Raw genomic sequence first — 13,024 nt, 5'->3', positions numbered from 1 at the left:
TGATTCCAGCTGCCTGTACCTGAGACATACTTCCTTTTTTTTTCAGGTCAAAGCCTCAATATCTCTTGTCATCCAGAGTTCCTATTCCTGTCATCCTTGCCCTTCACCCTCTCAGGAATATATAGATGTTGACCTCTAGCTATCTCACTTTTAAAGGCCTCCCACTTGCCAGAGGTCCCTTTGCCTGCAAACAAACTACTCCAAGCAACTCTGCAAGCTCCTGTCTAATTCCATCAAAATTTGCCTTGCCCCAATTTAGAACTTGAACCTGTCAATCAATTTTGTCCCTCTCCATGACTATTTTAAAATTAATAGAATTATAGTCACGAGTCACAAAGTGCTCCCTACTGTCTCCTCTGTTTGGCCCTATTTCTCAAGAGTAGGTTGAGTTTTTCCCCTTTTGAGTAGGACCTTCTATATACTGCTTTAGGAAACTTTCCTGGACGCACTTAACAAATTTCTTCCCAACTCAGCCTTCAATGCTCTGGTAGTCCCAGCCTACGTTAGGGAAATTAAAATCCTCTACTCTGACAACCCTATTGCCCCTGCAGGTTTCCCCAGTCTCCCTACATGTTTTTTCCTCTTATTGCTGTTGACTATTTGGTCTATAGTACAACCCCAAAAACCTCACTATCCCCTTCTTATAGACATTAGACAATAGGTGCAGGAGTAGGCCATTCAGCCCTTCGAGCCTGCACTGCCATTCAATATGATCATGGCTGATCATTCCCAATCAGTATCCTGTTTCAGCCTTATCTCCATAACCCTTGATTCCACTATCCTTGAGAGCTCTATCCAACTCTTTCTTAAATGAATCCAGAGACTGGGCCCTGGGGCAGAGCATTCCACACAGCCACCACTCTCTGGGTGAAGATGGTTCTCCTCATCTCTGTCCTACCCCATATTTTTAAGCTGTGTCCTCTGGTTCTGCACTCACCCATCAGCAGAAACATGTTTCCTGCTCCAGAGTGTCTAATCCTTTAATAAACTTATATGTCTCAATCAGATCCCCTCTGTCTTCTAAACTCAAGGGTATACAAGCCCAGGCGCTCCAGTCTTTCAACGTAAGGTAGTCCCGCCATTCCAGGAATTGACCTTGTGAACCCACGCTGCACTCCCTCAATAGCCAGACTGTCTCCCCTCAAATTTGGAGACCAGAACTGCGCACACTACTCCAGATGCGGTCTCACCAGGGCCCTGTATAGCTGCAGAAGAACCTCTTTGCTTCTATACTCAATCCCTCTTGTAATGAAGGCCAGCATGCTATTAGCCTTCTTCACTACCTGCTGTACCTGCACACTTGCCTTCATTGACTGGTGTACAAGAACACCCAGATCTCTTTGTACTGCCCCTTTACCTAAATTGATTCCATTTAGGTAGTAATCTGCCTTCCTGTTCTTGCCACCAAAGTGGATAACCGTACATTTAAACAATACATTAAACTGCATCTGCCATGCATCTAACCACTCACCTAACCTGTCCAGGTCACCCTGTAATCTCCTAACATCCTCCTCACATTTCACCCTGCCACCCAGCTTAGTATCATCAGCAAATTTGCTAATATTACTACTAATACCATCTTCTATATCATTAACATATATTGTAAAAAGCTGTGGTCCCAGCACTGATACCTGCAGTACCCCACTGGTCACTGCCTGCCATTCTGAAATGGAGCCGTTTATCACTACTCTTTGTTTCCTGTCAGCCAACCAACTTTCAATCCAAGTTAGTACATTGCCCCCAATACCATGCGCCCTAATTTTGCTCACTAACCTCCTATGTGGGACTTTATCAAAAGCTTTCTGAAAGTCCAGGTACACTACATCTACTGGATCTCCCTCGTCCATCTTCGGAGTTACATCCTCAAAAAATACCAGAAGATTAGTCGAGCATGATTTCCCCTTCATAACTCCATGCTGACTCTGACCTATCCTGTTACTACTATCCAGCTATTTCTTAGCTTCATCCACAAAACCTCAGTGGATGATCCCTCAGTTATTTACTGCTGCGATACTCATCTTAATCAAAAATGCAACTCTCCCTCCCCTCCCACTACCTCTGTCCTGCCTAAAGCATGTGTACCCGGCACATTAAGATGTCAGTCCTGTCCCTCCCTTAGCCATGTTTCTGTAATGGCTATAATATCCCAGTCCCACACACCTATCCATGCCATGAGTTTTTCATCAGCCTGTTGAAATGTGAGTTGGATTATTTGACCAGATCTGGAGATTATTTTAGTAACATGGCCAACTACATTACATTGCACAGCACATCCTGTCTTTGTTCTATTTGCCATCCTGTAAGTCATGCTACTTGAGTCATATTCTACTTGCAAAAGTATCTAAAACAACAAAGATTTGAGTACGTTGTGTTTTATTGGCGGCATCACAATGCTCTTTTATAAAGGACATCTCTTTCATGGATTGCAAAATACAGAATTAAAAGGAGTGAGCATGCTTTTTTAAATTTTGAGATTAAGATGTTACCACTGTTATGTTTTCAGGTTATGGAGGAGTGCAAACTCCCTTACCAGTCAGGGCAAGTGGATTGGGTGCCCAACTTAAATGACCTGTCTGTTTTTTTGGTTGCCAGAACAAATACATTTTAACTTTGTAGAGCAGGAGTGTTGAAAGGGAGGGGATAGATTGTGTTACTATGGGTACTGGAGGAGAAAGAAAAACAGTATTTGCTACCAGATGTGAAGAACTGAGTAATGTCAGAAGAATGTGAATTGGGGGAGGAAAAATTGAAGCTTGTTTACGTGAATATTGAGTAATTGAATGCAATCCAGAAAAGCTGCTTCTGGCAAAGGACTGAGCAGACAGTGAAGAGTCAAACTTTTGTACCCTGGGCGTGTATAGTGTTTTTTTCCCCATGAATTGTTCATCTGATTGTGCTGGAAGTCGGCCAAGAATCTCCAAAGACTTGGAGACTTCTGTTTATTAAAAAAATGTACAGTTTCATTTTTGGTTTTTTAAGTCCGCAAGCGTCTATTTTTAACACATGAAAGTGAAGTTTGCCAGAGCTGTTTTGTAGACGTTCACCAATAGAGCTTTCAAGTTGGGAAAAATTCCATTCACTTTTATTGGAAACTTGCGCACCTACTTTTATCAAAAATTGTGTTCTTGGCTATGACAGTGAGAGCTTTAATAATCTCATACAACTTTGTTTGAATGGCGTTAATGAAAGTAGCGCAGACGGAATGTCAGGGATGCAACTTTAATAAAACATCTCTCTCTGCTTCTGTTGTAAAACTGAATTAACCTTTTTTATTGTTATTAGAATGCCACCTGGACCATTTCCCCACAAAACCCTGAGCCACTCTTCAATCATCCCTTCCAATGCTACCTTCAACCTTAAATGTGTCCATTTTTTAATCTTCTCCTTCCTGCCCATCCAGGACCTAAATACTCCTTCCAGGTGACAAAACAGTTCATTTGCACTTCCAAGTTAGTATACTGTGCTTGCTCGCAATACAGTTTTTTTGCACAGCCGCTAAACATTGATTTCATGATCACTAAACACATTTTATTCAATCCACAAATAGGACTTTGAGCTTCTGGTGTCTCACCATTTTAAATTTGCCTCCTACTGATCTAATGAAGTACAAGCAATAGCACCTCATCTGTTGATTGTGTATACTGCTCAGTGTTGAGTGCAGAACACTACAAACATCTCTTGATTATAACCAGTGCTCCCACTTTGCCCAGCTATTGATCATGATGCTGCTATTGCACTTTGCACTTCCTCGCGCACTTTTTTTTGTTTCTTTATTTGCTCCTTTATCTGGCATCCTGATTTAACTCGCACAGTCGTTTCTTTCATTTATTTTATTTCCAGCTTTTCACCCCACAGAGTTTGCCAGTGTTCTTTTTCTCATCCCTTTTTGCCATTTCTTAAACTTTAGTTCATGGATATGCTTGTTCCCACAAGTCCAGCTTTTATTTTTGAGGAGTACACTGCAGTCTGTGGGGTGGAGCTACATCCAAATGGAGTTCCAGGATTGTGATCCATGAATGGCAATAAGTTGTCAAGCAGGATATTTGAGATTGGAGAACAATTTGAAGGTGCTAGTGTCCCCATGTACCTGGCTGGTAGCAGTAATGAGTTGGAAAAGTAATATCAAAGGAGACTTAGAGTTGCTGAACTACATTTTGTTGATAGTGGCAGCAATGTGTACTGTGCAGCAGTCTTGGACAGTGTGAATGTAGAATATTGTGGACCGCCAGTCAGGTGGGCTGCATTATCCCTTATGCATTCAAAGTGTGGTTGTTTATTGTTAGGCCGTTTTTATTGTTCATTCCTAATTGCCTGTTATAATGTTGGTGAGTTCCCATTTTTGAATGTAATTGGCTTGCTATGCCATTACAGATGATAGTCAATAGTCACATAAATTGCTGAAGATTATACTGAGAGAAAGTGAGGACAGCAGATGCTGGAGATCAGAGCTGAAAATGTGTTGCTGGAAAAGCGCAGCAGGTCAGGCAGCATCTAAGGAATAGGAGAATCGACGTTTCGAGCATGAGCCCTTCTTCAGGAGTTGTATTTTCAACATTTGTTTTTTGATTTCTGCTACTTTCAGTATTTTGCTTTTGGAAATGTTCTATTATTTAATGTACGCAGACATGATCTGAATCCAGCTGCCCATCAATTGGCTCTTCCAAATCAGAAAATCTGACTAGCCGACAGAAGAGGTGGAGCCACATTGAGGTTTTTGATTAGTCACACTTTACTATACTCACCTTACAGTGCAATGAAGGCATACGTATTTATTTAAAATTGTAGCTGTTGAAGAAAAAAATTTGTACAATTGAATTCTAGCCAGTCATTGGAAAGTTTTTGTAGGCACAGGCTTAGCTGTTGCTTGATTTTTTTTTGGGGGGGTGGAGGTTAGGGGAATTAAGAGGCTGTGTAGGTTGTAGGGGAAGAATTGGGAATGTCCCTGAAAGCTAGTTAAAGGTTTAAGTTTTCAAGGATTTTTTTTTTTAAATGTGGAATGATGTTGTAAAAGAATTGAATTTGAGGTACTGGGGTATCATGAAGGGTAAACGAAATGAGATGCAAACATGCACAGTATACCCAAATTGTTTAGGACACAACAGAAAGGCAATGCTTCATTAGATTAATTGCATTGGGTGAAGATAACAGTTTCAACATCCAGTTGGTCTTGCAAAGTGGAACAGACTTCAGTTAACCTGTTTTCGTGCTTCAATCTCCCTTTTAAACTGGCATATGGGTGATTTATAGATGGTCTGTCATTAGAGGTTGCATGCAACAATATGATTGGAATTGTTTTGAAATGCAGTAGCTCTGAATATCAGATATAAGAGCAAAAGAAATACAATGGGAGTGGATCCTGTGTTTTTTGAGCCTGCTGTGCCATTCAGTATGGTCATGGCTGAGTTAACAGCACTTTCTTGCCTACTTCCCATAACCCTCAACGTCCCTGCAGGTCAGGAATCTGACCATCTCCACCTTGAATATATTCACTGAACCAGTTTCATTAGTGGGGTAGAAAGTTCACCACTGAGGGGGAAATTCCTTCTCTGTCTTTGAACATTTATTATTCTGAAACTATGCACTCAGGAGAGGAAACATCCTCTCAGTAACTGTCCTGTCAAACCCCTGAGAATCTTTATTTGAATCAGATCACCTTCGTTCATTCTTCTTCTAACTCCAATGAGTCTGCACCCAACCTCCTAATTAAAAGACACTCTTGTCATTTTATTCTGTCTTAATATTGTCTGGCGAGATGCTGCATTTTCAGCTGGTGTACTTGGTAATCACCTTGGTGCCCTCTGAGATGGCATTTTTGGCGAGCTTCCAAGGCACCAACAGACGGATTGTGTACTGGATCTCCTGGGAGGAGGTGGTCTGCTGCCTGCTGTAGTGGAAGGCCTCAAAGATAGTTCATTCGAAGGTATCGTTGATGACCAGAGGTGGTGGTGTGGGTGTCCGGGTGGACCTTGTAGATGTAGATGCTGGAACTCATCTGGATTTTCATTGAACTACTTCTCGCTTTTGGCATGCTTATTGGTTACTGCTTTCATGGAACCCATTTTGGACACCATGCCTTTAGCCACTGCTTCAGGCATATTGTAGGTGGAAGTTTTTAATCAACTTCTTATCCCAGGAGTCATCGAATGAACTGAGTTACCTCCAGTATGAATGTATATTTTTTTTTCTTTAAACCAAGACAAAAATTACATGTACTGAAGTATTCTAGGTGTGGTTTCTCCAGTGCTTTTTTTTTTAGAATCTCTACAGTGTGGATACAAGCCATCTGGCCCAACAAATCAACATGGACCCTCTAACCTACACATCCTTGAACACTATTGGGCAATTTAGCATGGCCAGTTCACCTAACTTGCACATCTTTGGGTTGTGGGAGGAAACCAGAGCACCTGGAGTGAACCCATAGTGACATGGGGAGAATGTGCAGACTCCATACAGATGGTCGCCCAAGGCTGGAATCGAACCTGGGTCCCTGGCACTGTGTGACGCAGCAGTACTAACCACTGAGCCATCCTCAATTAGATTTAGATTACTTACAGTGTGGAAACGGGCCCTTCGGCCCAACAAGTCCACACCGACCCGCCGAAGCGCAACCCACCCATTCCCCTATATTTACCTCTCTTACCTAACACTACGGGCAATTTAGCAAGGCCAATTCACCTGACCTGCACATTTTTGGACTGTGGGAGGAAACCGGAGCACCCAGAGGAAACCCACGCAGACACTGGGAGAATGTGCAAACTCCACAGAGTCGGGAATTGAACCCAGGTCTCTGACGCTGTGAGGCAGCAATGCTAACCCCTGTGCTACTGTGCCACCCACTAATGCTGCCCTGTACTCTTGATGTTTGTGATTGGTAGCCAAGTGTAAGCTCCTATTGTCTGTTCTATCATTTGTTTAGATCATTGATTTAATCTCAATTTCACGTATTTGCTTTTGACCCATATTGCTTGACATGTACGTATTTCCAAGAATTAAGGTTTCACATGTGCCTATTTAAATTGTTGGTGACCCTGTTGTGCTTTACAAGTGTCTCAAAGCTTGACTTATGCTCATGGAGTAATCTAGATCAAAAAATCAGCCATGCAATGCAGTAAATAAACTAATATTCAGGAACATTGCAGTAGACATAACTTTTGGTATCTGTCTTGAGAAAACAAACAATAGTGAAAGTTTAAGTTGTATATTTGCTGTTTGAATCTATTGTGTCCACTTACTGTTTAATTTATCTCATGAAATGTGTTTTTTCAGGGTTTCTAAAGCAAGTGGAGTTGGGCTCATGGCATAATTAAAAACGTGTGAAGGGTGTTTAATCCAATCTTTGGGATTGAACAAAGTTAATACTTGGGGAAATAAAGGAACGCTGCAATTCACATGGAGAGTATTTTTCTGAAGGGGTGTTAGAAGTGTAGAATAGGGGAAAATGAGGCATCCAGACAGTGATAGGGTTTGGAACACTACTTGAAAGGGTAATAGAGACAAACCTTGAGCTCACTTACAAATTGTCTAGTTATGCACCTCAAGTGCTGCAACCTGCAGTGATATGGACCAATTGCTAGAAAGTGAGGTTAGGTTGGATGGTTTATTTCTTAACGACTGCAGACAGGATGGAGCAAGTGGCCTCTGTGTTTCACAAGAAAAAGAAACGTCCTTTGTATATTTTCTTAACCTACATGCTTTGCTTTGGATTATCCTGCTTATACAGTATTCCAATTTTATTTTAAAGCTGTTTTTAGGCAAGAACACTTGCAGCATAATTGGAAACAAGTGCTGCTCTGTACTCTTTCTTGCAATTGTGCTTCTGTAGACAGTTAGCAGTGACGTACTCAGAATAACTGGAATCGAACTAAAACTCCTCCAAGTGGAACGCCTTCAATTTTTGAAGACTGGTGACTGATGCAGCCCTCTAGAGGTTTTTAATCAACCTCTTATCCTAGAATCGTGAGTGAACTGAACTGCCTCCAGTACGAATATATCTCTCTCTTTACATATACTGTAGTATTCTAGGTGTGGTTTCTCCAGTGCTGCTTTTTTTTTATAAGAATCCCTACAGTGTGGGAACAGGCCATCTGGCAGCTCCTGGCTGCATTACTCCACAACTTGGGAATACCCTTTGCACGAATGCCTTTGATCTGAGTTAGTGCCATATGCTAATTCAGCAAAATAAAATGTATTTGTGGTACAAGAGCTAACTTCAACAAGAACTCCAGATTTAACCAAAGTATGCCTGAATTAGTTTGTTGGAGATTTGAGCACAGTGTTACTTTTACTGCTAATTTTGTGTATTCAGATGTAGAATTTCAACTTTAATTATGATTGCAGTATTTCAGCAAAAATTCCTCAACAATCCCTGAAGCTCTTAAGTTTGTTTCTGCATTGAATATCAAATATTTAACACAATTTTTGGCATTTGTATATGTAATCTAGTACCTATTCTGAAGTATTACATATACTTCAAACAAAACCAATCCTGGGACTGCAGTCTGTAAAACATTGGTTGTGTTTGGGGTAATGTGCTTGATGAGTTTCTGAAATGCAGTTGCTTATTGTTCTCGTTTCTATCCATTTCCCTCCATGATCACTACAACCCATCGTTGCAGTCAATGTTGGATACTAAATATGGCTCATGATTGTGCTTTAAACTGTCTATCAGATAATGTAACTTTGTAAACTGTTTGTTAGTTTACATAATGAGCATGATTGTGATAGGCTTAAATACTTTTAAGGCTTAGTGAGAAACCGTCCAAGTCCAACTGTAAGAGGAAGTGAGCAGACTATCTGAGAATAGAATGGCTGTTAAATAGAGCTATATATAATGTAAATGACAGGTGTAGTGAGGACTATTGGAAAATGTGCTTAATATTGGCATGAAAATTACAATATATTGTGCATATTAAAGAGCACAAAGATCTTGAGTACTTTATCTATCGTTAAGGAAAGGAAGTACTGACAAAATATCAATAGAAGCAGTTATCTCTGTTTCATGACGTGCTTAACAAGAGATAGTAAACTATTAATTTTGGCAGGTATGAATATCTCTTTTTTTTTTTTACTCGATCCTTCTGAAGCCTTGCATTCATGCACACATCCATGTACCAGCAGTCGTTCCCATCCAAGATAATTAGATTGCCTCCATGGTTGGACTACAGAAAACAAGTCTCATAAATCTCCAACACTGATTTGACTCTATGGAAATTGGGAATGAGAAGAGTTGATCTCTTAAGCAATAAGACTCAAGTTATTCACTTCATTTGGCCTGAAGTGCTCTAGTTTGTTTTTAATGAGGGAATTATTTATTTTTGTAGGGGTAGAAGAAAATTTTAGGCAGTTAAATAATTGACCCCTTCAGTTGTTGTGTTGGCTTATTAAGTCAGTTCAACCCAAATGTTAAGAATTGTTCAACATCCTTCCCCACTGAGGTAAGGTAGGTAGAAACTAAGGGTGTTAGAAAGCGAGATTATTTCAAATAATTGGTTGTCTTTTTGAGCAAGTAATGAAGATTTTGTTGAAGGCAATCTTCAATTTCAAAAAGGTGACATCTTGACTGGTTTTTCAAAAGTATTCAATATAAAGTTTGGTGTTTCATTCTAGTTTTGTGTGCAATTTTTAATCATACTCCTATAATATAAATATCTGTCTGATTACAGGAATCCGTTACAGCATGGATGTTTGTGTGGATGAAGTGAAAGCCCTGGCCTCTCTGATGACTTACAAATGTGCAGTGGTTGGTAAGTACTGAGATCAATTTACTGATCTTTCTGTTTTGCAACTTGAGTATATTGAAGTTTCATTTGTGTTCTGGAGAATTGCAATAGTGCATTCACAGTATCTTTGAAGAACACTGTCCTGAATACTATCTCTCATCTTGTTTTCTGGAAAAGGAATGATGCAGAAACTTGAAATTATGTTCAAAATAATATTTAGTGAATGCAGATTAAGACAGTTTAAAATGTGGGCTTGATATGATCCATCCATTAATTATGTATTGCATAGACCATTTTTTATCCATTGCCTGAGTTCCAAGATTCTTCCCTGTTTATTTTACTAAGATATTATTTTTCTCCTTTACCTTATTCCCTTGGTAGATTAATATAATAGATCGTACAAGGAAAATTTTAAAAATATTACAATGGGCTATTGTCATTCAAAAAGATTATGGCTACCTCAAGTCAGTCTTATGCAACCACAGGAGACTGGTGAGAGATAAGTGCATATTTCGCATCAATATTTACTCTAGAGAAGATTTGTGAAAGCTGGGGGACTTGGGGAAAATAAATAATGTCTTAATATTACAGAAGAGGAGGTGCTGGTGGCCTTAACACATATAAAAGTAGATACAACCCTAGGACCTGATGTGTTTCCAGAACTTTGTAGGAGGCTAGGGGAAGAGATTTGTATCATCGACAGCCAGGGTTGAGGTGATGGAAGACTGGAGGTTGGCTATGGTGCCATTATTTAAGAAAGCAGGTAAGGAAAAGCCAGGGAACTAAACCAGTGAGCCCAATGTCAATAAATTGTTGGAGGGGATTCTGAGGAACAGGATTCACATATATTTGGAAAGAAAAGGATTGATTGGGGTTAGAAATCATGACTCATTAACTTGAGTATTTTTTTGAAGAGGTGACAAAGATGATTGGAGGCAAAATAAGTAGACATCTACATGGACTTCAGCAACGTGTTCATCAAGATTCTGCATGGTCGACTGGTTAGCAAGGTTAGATCACGTGGAATCCGGGGGCTAGTTAATTGGATACAAAATTGGCTTAAAGGTAGGAAACAGAGTGGTGATGGAGAGTTGTTTTTCAAACTGGAGGCCTGTGACCAGCAGTGTGTCAGAAGAATCTGAGCTGGATTCACTGCTTTTTGGTCAATATGAACAATTTGGATGTGAATATAGGAGGAATGGTTAATACGTTTGTAGGTGATACCAAAATAGGTGGTGTAGTGGACAGTGCAGAATTATTATTTCAGAGTACAACAGGACTTTGATCAGAACTCTATTTGCCAAAGCTATCTCATGTCCCCTTTTTTTTGCCCTCCTAATTTCCCTCTTAAGTATACTCCAACTGCCTTTATACACTTCTAAGGATTCACTCGATCTATCCTGTCTATACCTGTCATGTGCTTCCTTCTTTTTCTAACCAAACCCTCAATTTCTCTTGTCATCCAGTATTCCCTACATCTACCAGCCTTTCTTTCACCCTAACAGGAATACAGGGGAACCTCAATTATCCGAACGTGATGTGCGGGCACTATTTTGTTCGGATAATCGATTATTCGGTTTATCAATTAAATGCCCCTCTGGGGCTCGGAGTTTTTAAAGTCAGCTCCTCGTTCAGGAGACTGCAGCAGCACACTGTGCGAGACCTCTACCCCCAACCCCGTTCAACACCCTCTTTTCTACCCCCCGCCTTAAAAAAAACCCCGTCCAACACCGCCCGCCACCGCGCCCCCACCCCCAAACCCCATACACACCTGCCCCCTCTCCAGGGCAGCTGGCATGGACACCAAGACTGCTGCAGTTGCCTTTGTGGGTAAGTCTCCAAATAGAGTGCACGCACACAATTTTTACTGCAACCTTTTGACAGGTTCCACCTTTTGCCCTGTACAGGGCAAATGTTGGAGAGATTATGTAGGGAAGGGGGGTTTGGGGTACACCCCTGTGTAGAACTCCAGAGAAAGTGTGTGCAGAGAGAGAGGGCGGGCAGGCAGTCCATCATTTGGAGACGGTGCCTGGTTAATCACTGTAAACAAAAGACGCTATCACTGTTGGCAACACTTCTTTGATGTAATGTTTCCATTGGGACCTTGATCTCCTTTGGGTAATCTGATTTCGGATCATTGGTATTCCGATAATCGAGGTTTCTCTGTATACTGTCTCGGGACACTCATTATCTCTTATCTGAAAGCTTCCCATTTTCTAGCCGTCGCTTTACCTGCAAACATCTGCGCCCAATCAGCTTTTGAAAGTTCTTGCCTAATACCATCAAAATTGGCCTTTCTCCAATTTAGAACTTCAACTTTTAGATCTAGTATCCTTTTCTATCACTATTTTAAAACTAATAGATTTTTGGTCACTGGTTCCAAAGTGCTCCCCCACTGACACCTCAGTCACCCGCCCTGCCTTATTTCCCAAGAGTAGGTCAAGTTTTGCACCTTCCCTAGGAGGTACATCCACATACTGAATCAGAAAATTTTCTTGTACACGCTTAACAAATTCCTCTCCATCTAAACCCTTAACACTATGGCAGTCTCAGTCTGTTTGGAAAGTTAAATCCTCTTCCATAACCACCCTATTATTTCTACAGGTAACTGAGATCTCCTTACAAATTTGTTTCTCCATTCCCCTCTGACTGTTAGGAGGCGGGGGGGGGGTCGTCTGTAATATAATCACAATATGGTGATCATCTCTTTCTTTCTTCTCCGTTTAATCCAAATAACTTACCTGGATGTATTTCTGGGAATACAGTTCAGCTGTAATGCTATCCCTTATCAAAAATGCCACTCCCCTCCCCTCTTGCCTCCCTTTCTGTCCTTCCTGAGGCATTTGTATCCTGGAACATTAAGCTACCAGTCCTGCCCATCTCTGAGCCAAGTTCCTGTAATTGCTATGATATCTCAGTCCCACATTCCTAACCATGCCCTGAGTTCATCTGCCTTCCCTGTTCGATCTCTTGATTAGGTGTACCCTAGAACTGTGGGAAGCTAGGGATGTATTTTCTGGGCCCCTTGCTGAGATATTTGTATCATCGATGGTCACAGGTGAGGTGCCAGAAGACTGGAGGTTGGCTAATGTGATGCCACTATTTAAGGGTGGTAAGGACAAGCCAGGGAACTATAGACTAGTGAGCCTGATGTCAGTGGTGGGCAAGTTGTTGGTGGGAATCCTGAAGGACAGAATGTACATGTATTTGGAAAGGCAAGGATTGATTCGGGATAGTGAACATGGCTTTGTACATAGAAAATAATGTCTCTCAAACTTGATTTGAGTTTTTTTTTTGAAGAAATA

At 40.9% G+C, this 13,024-nt stretch overlaps 1 protein-coding gene across 1 annotated transcript in view; it reads left to right on the top strand.

Moving 5' to 3' along the window:
- Nucleotides 1–13,024, top strand: part of LOC140484587 (glutamate dehydrogenase, mitochondrial) — an 80,471-nt gene that overhangs the window by 14,068 nt on the left and 53,379 nt on the right. Inside the window, exon 2 of the mRNA XM_072583066.1 lies at nucleotides 9,663–9,743. Coding sequence (XP_072439167.1) covers nucleotides 9,663–9,743 — 81 coding nt within the window. The remainder of the gene's footprint in view (nucleotides 1–9,662; nucleotides 9,744–13,024) is intronic.

Source organism: Chiloscyllium punctatum, chromosome 13 (assembly GCF_047496795.1).
Source record: "Chiloscyllium punctatum isolate Juve2018m chromosome 13, sChiPun1.3, whole genome shotgun sequence".
Lineage (NCBI taxonomy): Eukaryota > Metazoa > Chordata > Chondrichthyes > Orectolobiformes > Hemiscylliidae > Chiloscyllium > Chiloscyllium punctatum.
The sequence above is the reverse complement of the archived record's forward strand: the minus strand, read 5'-3'. Positions and strand labels throughout refer to the sequence as shown.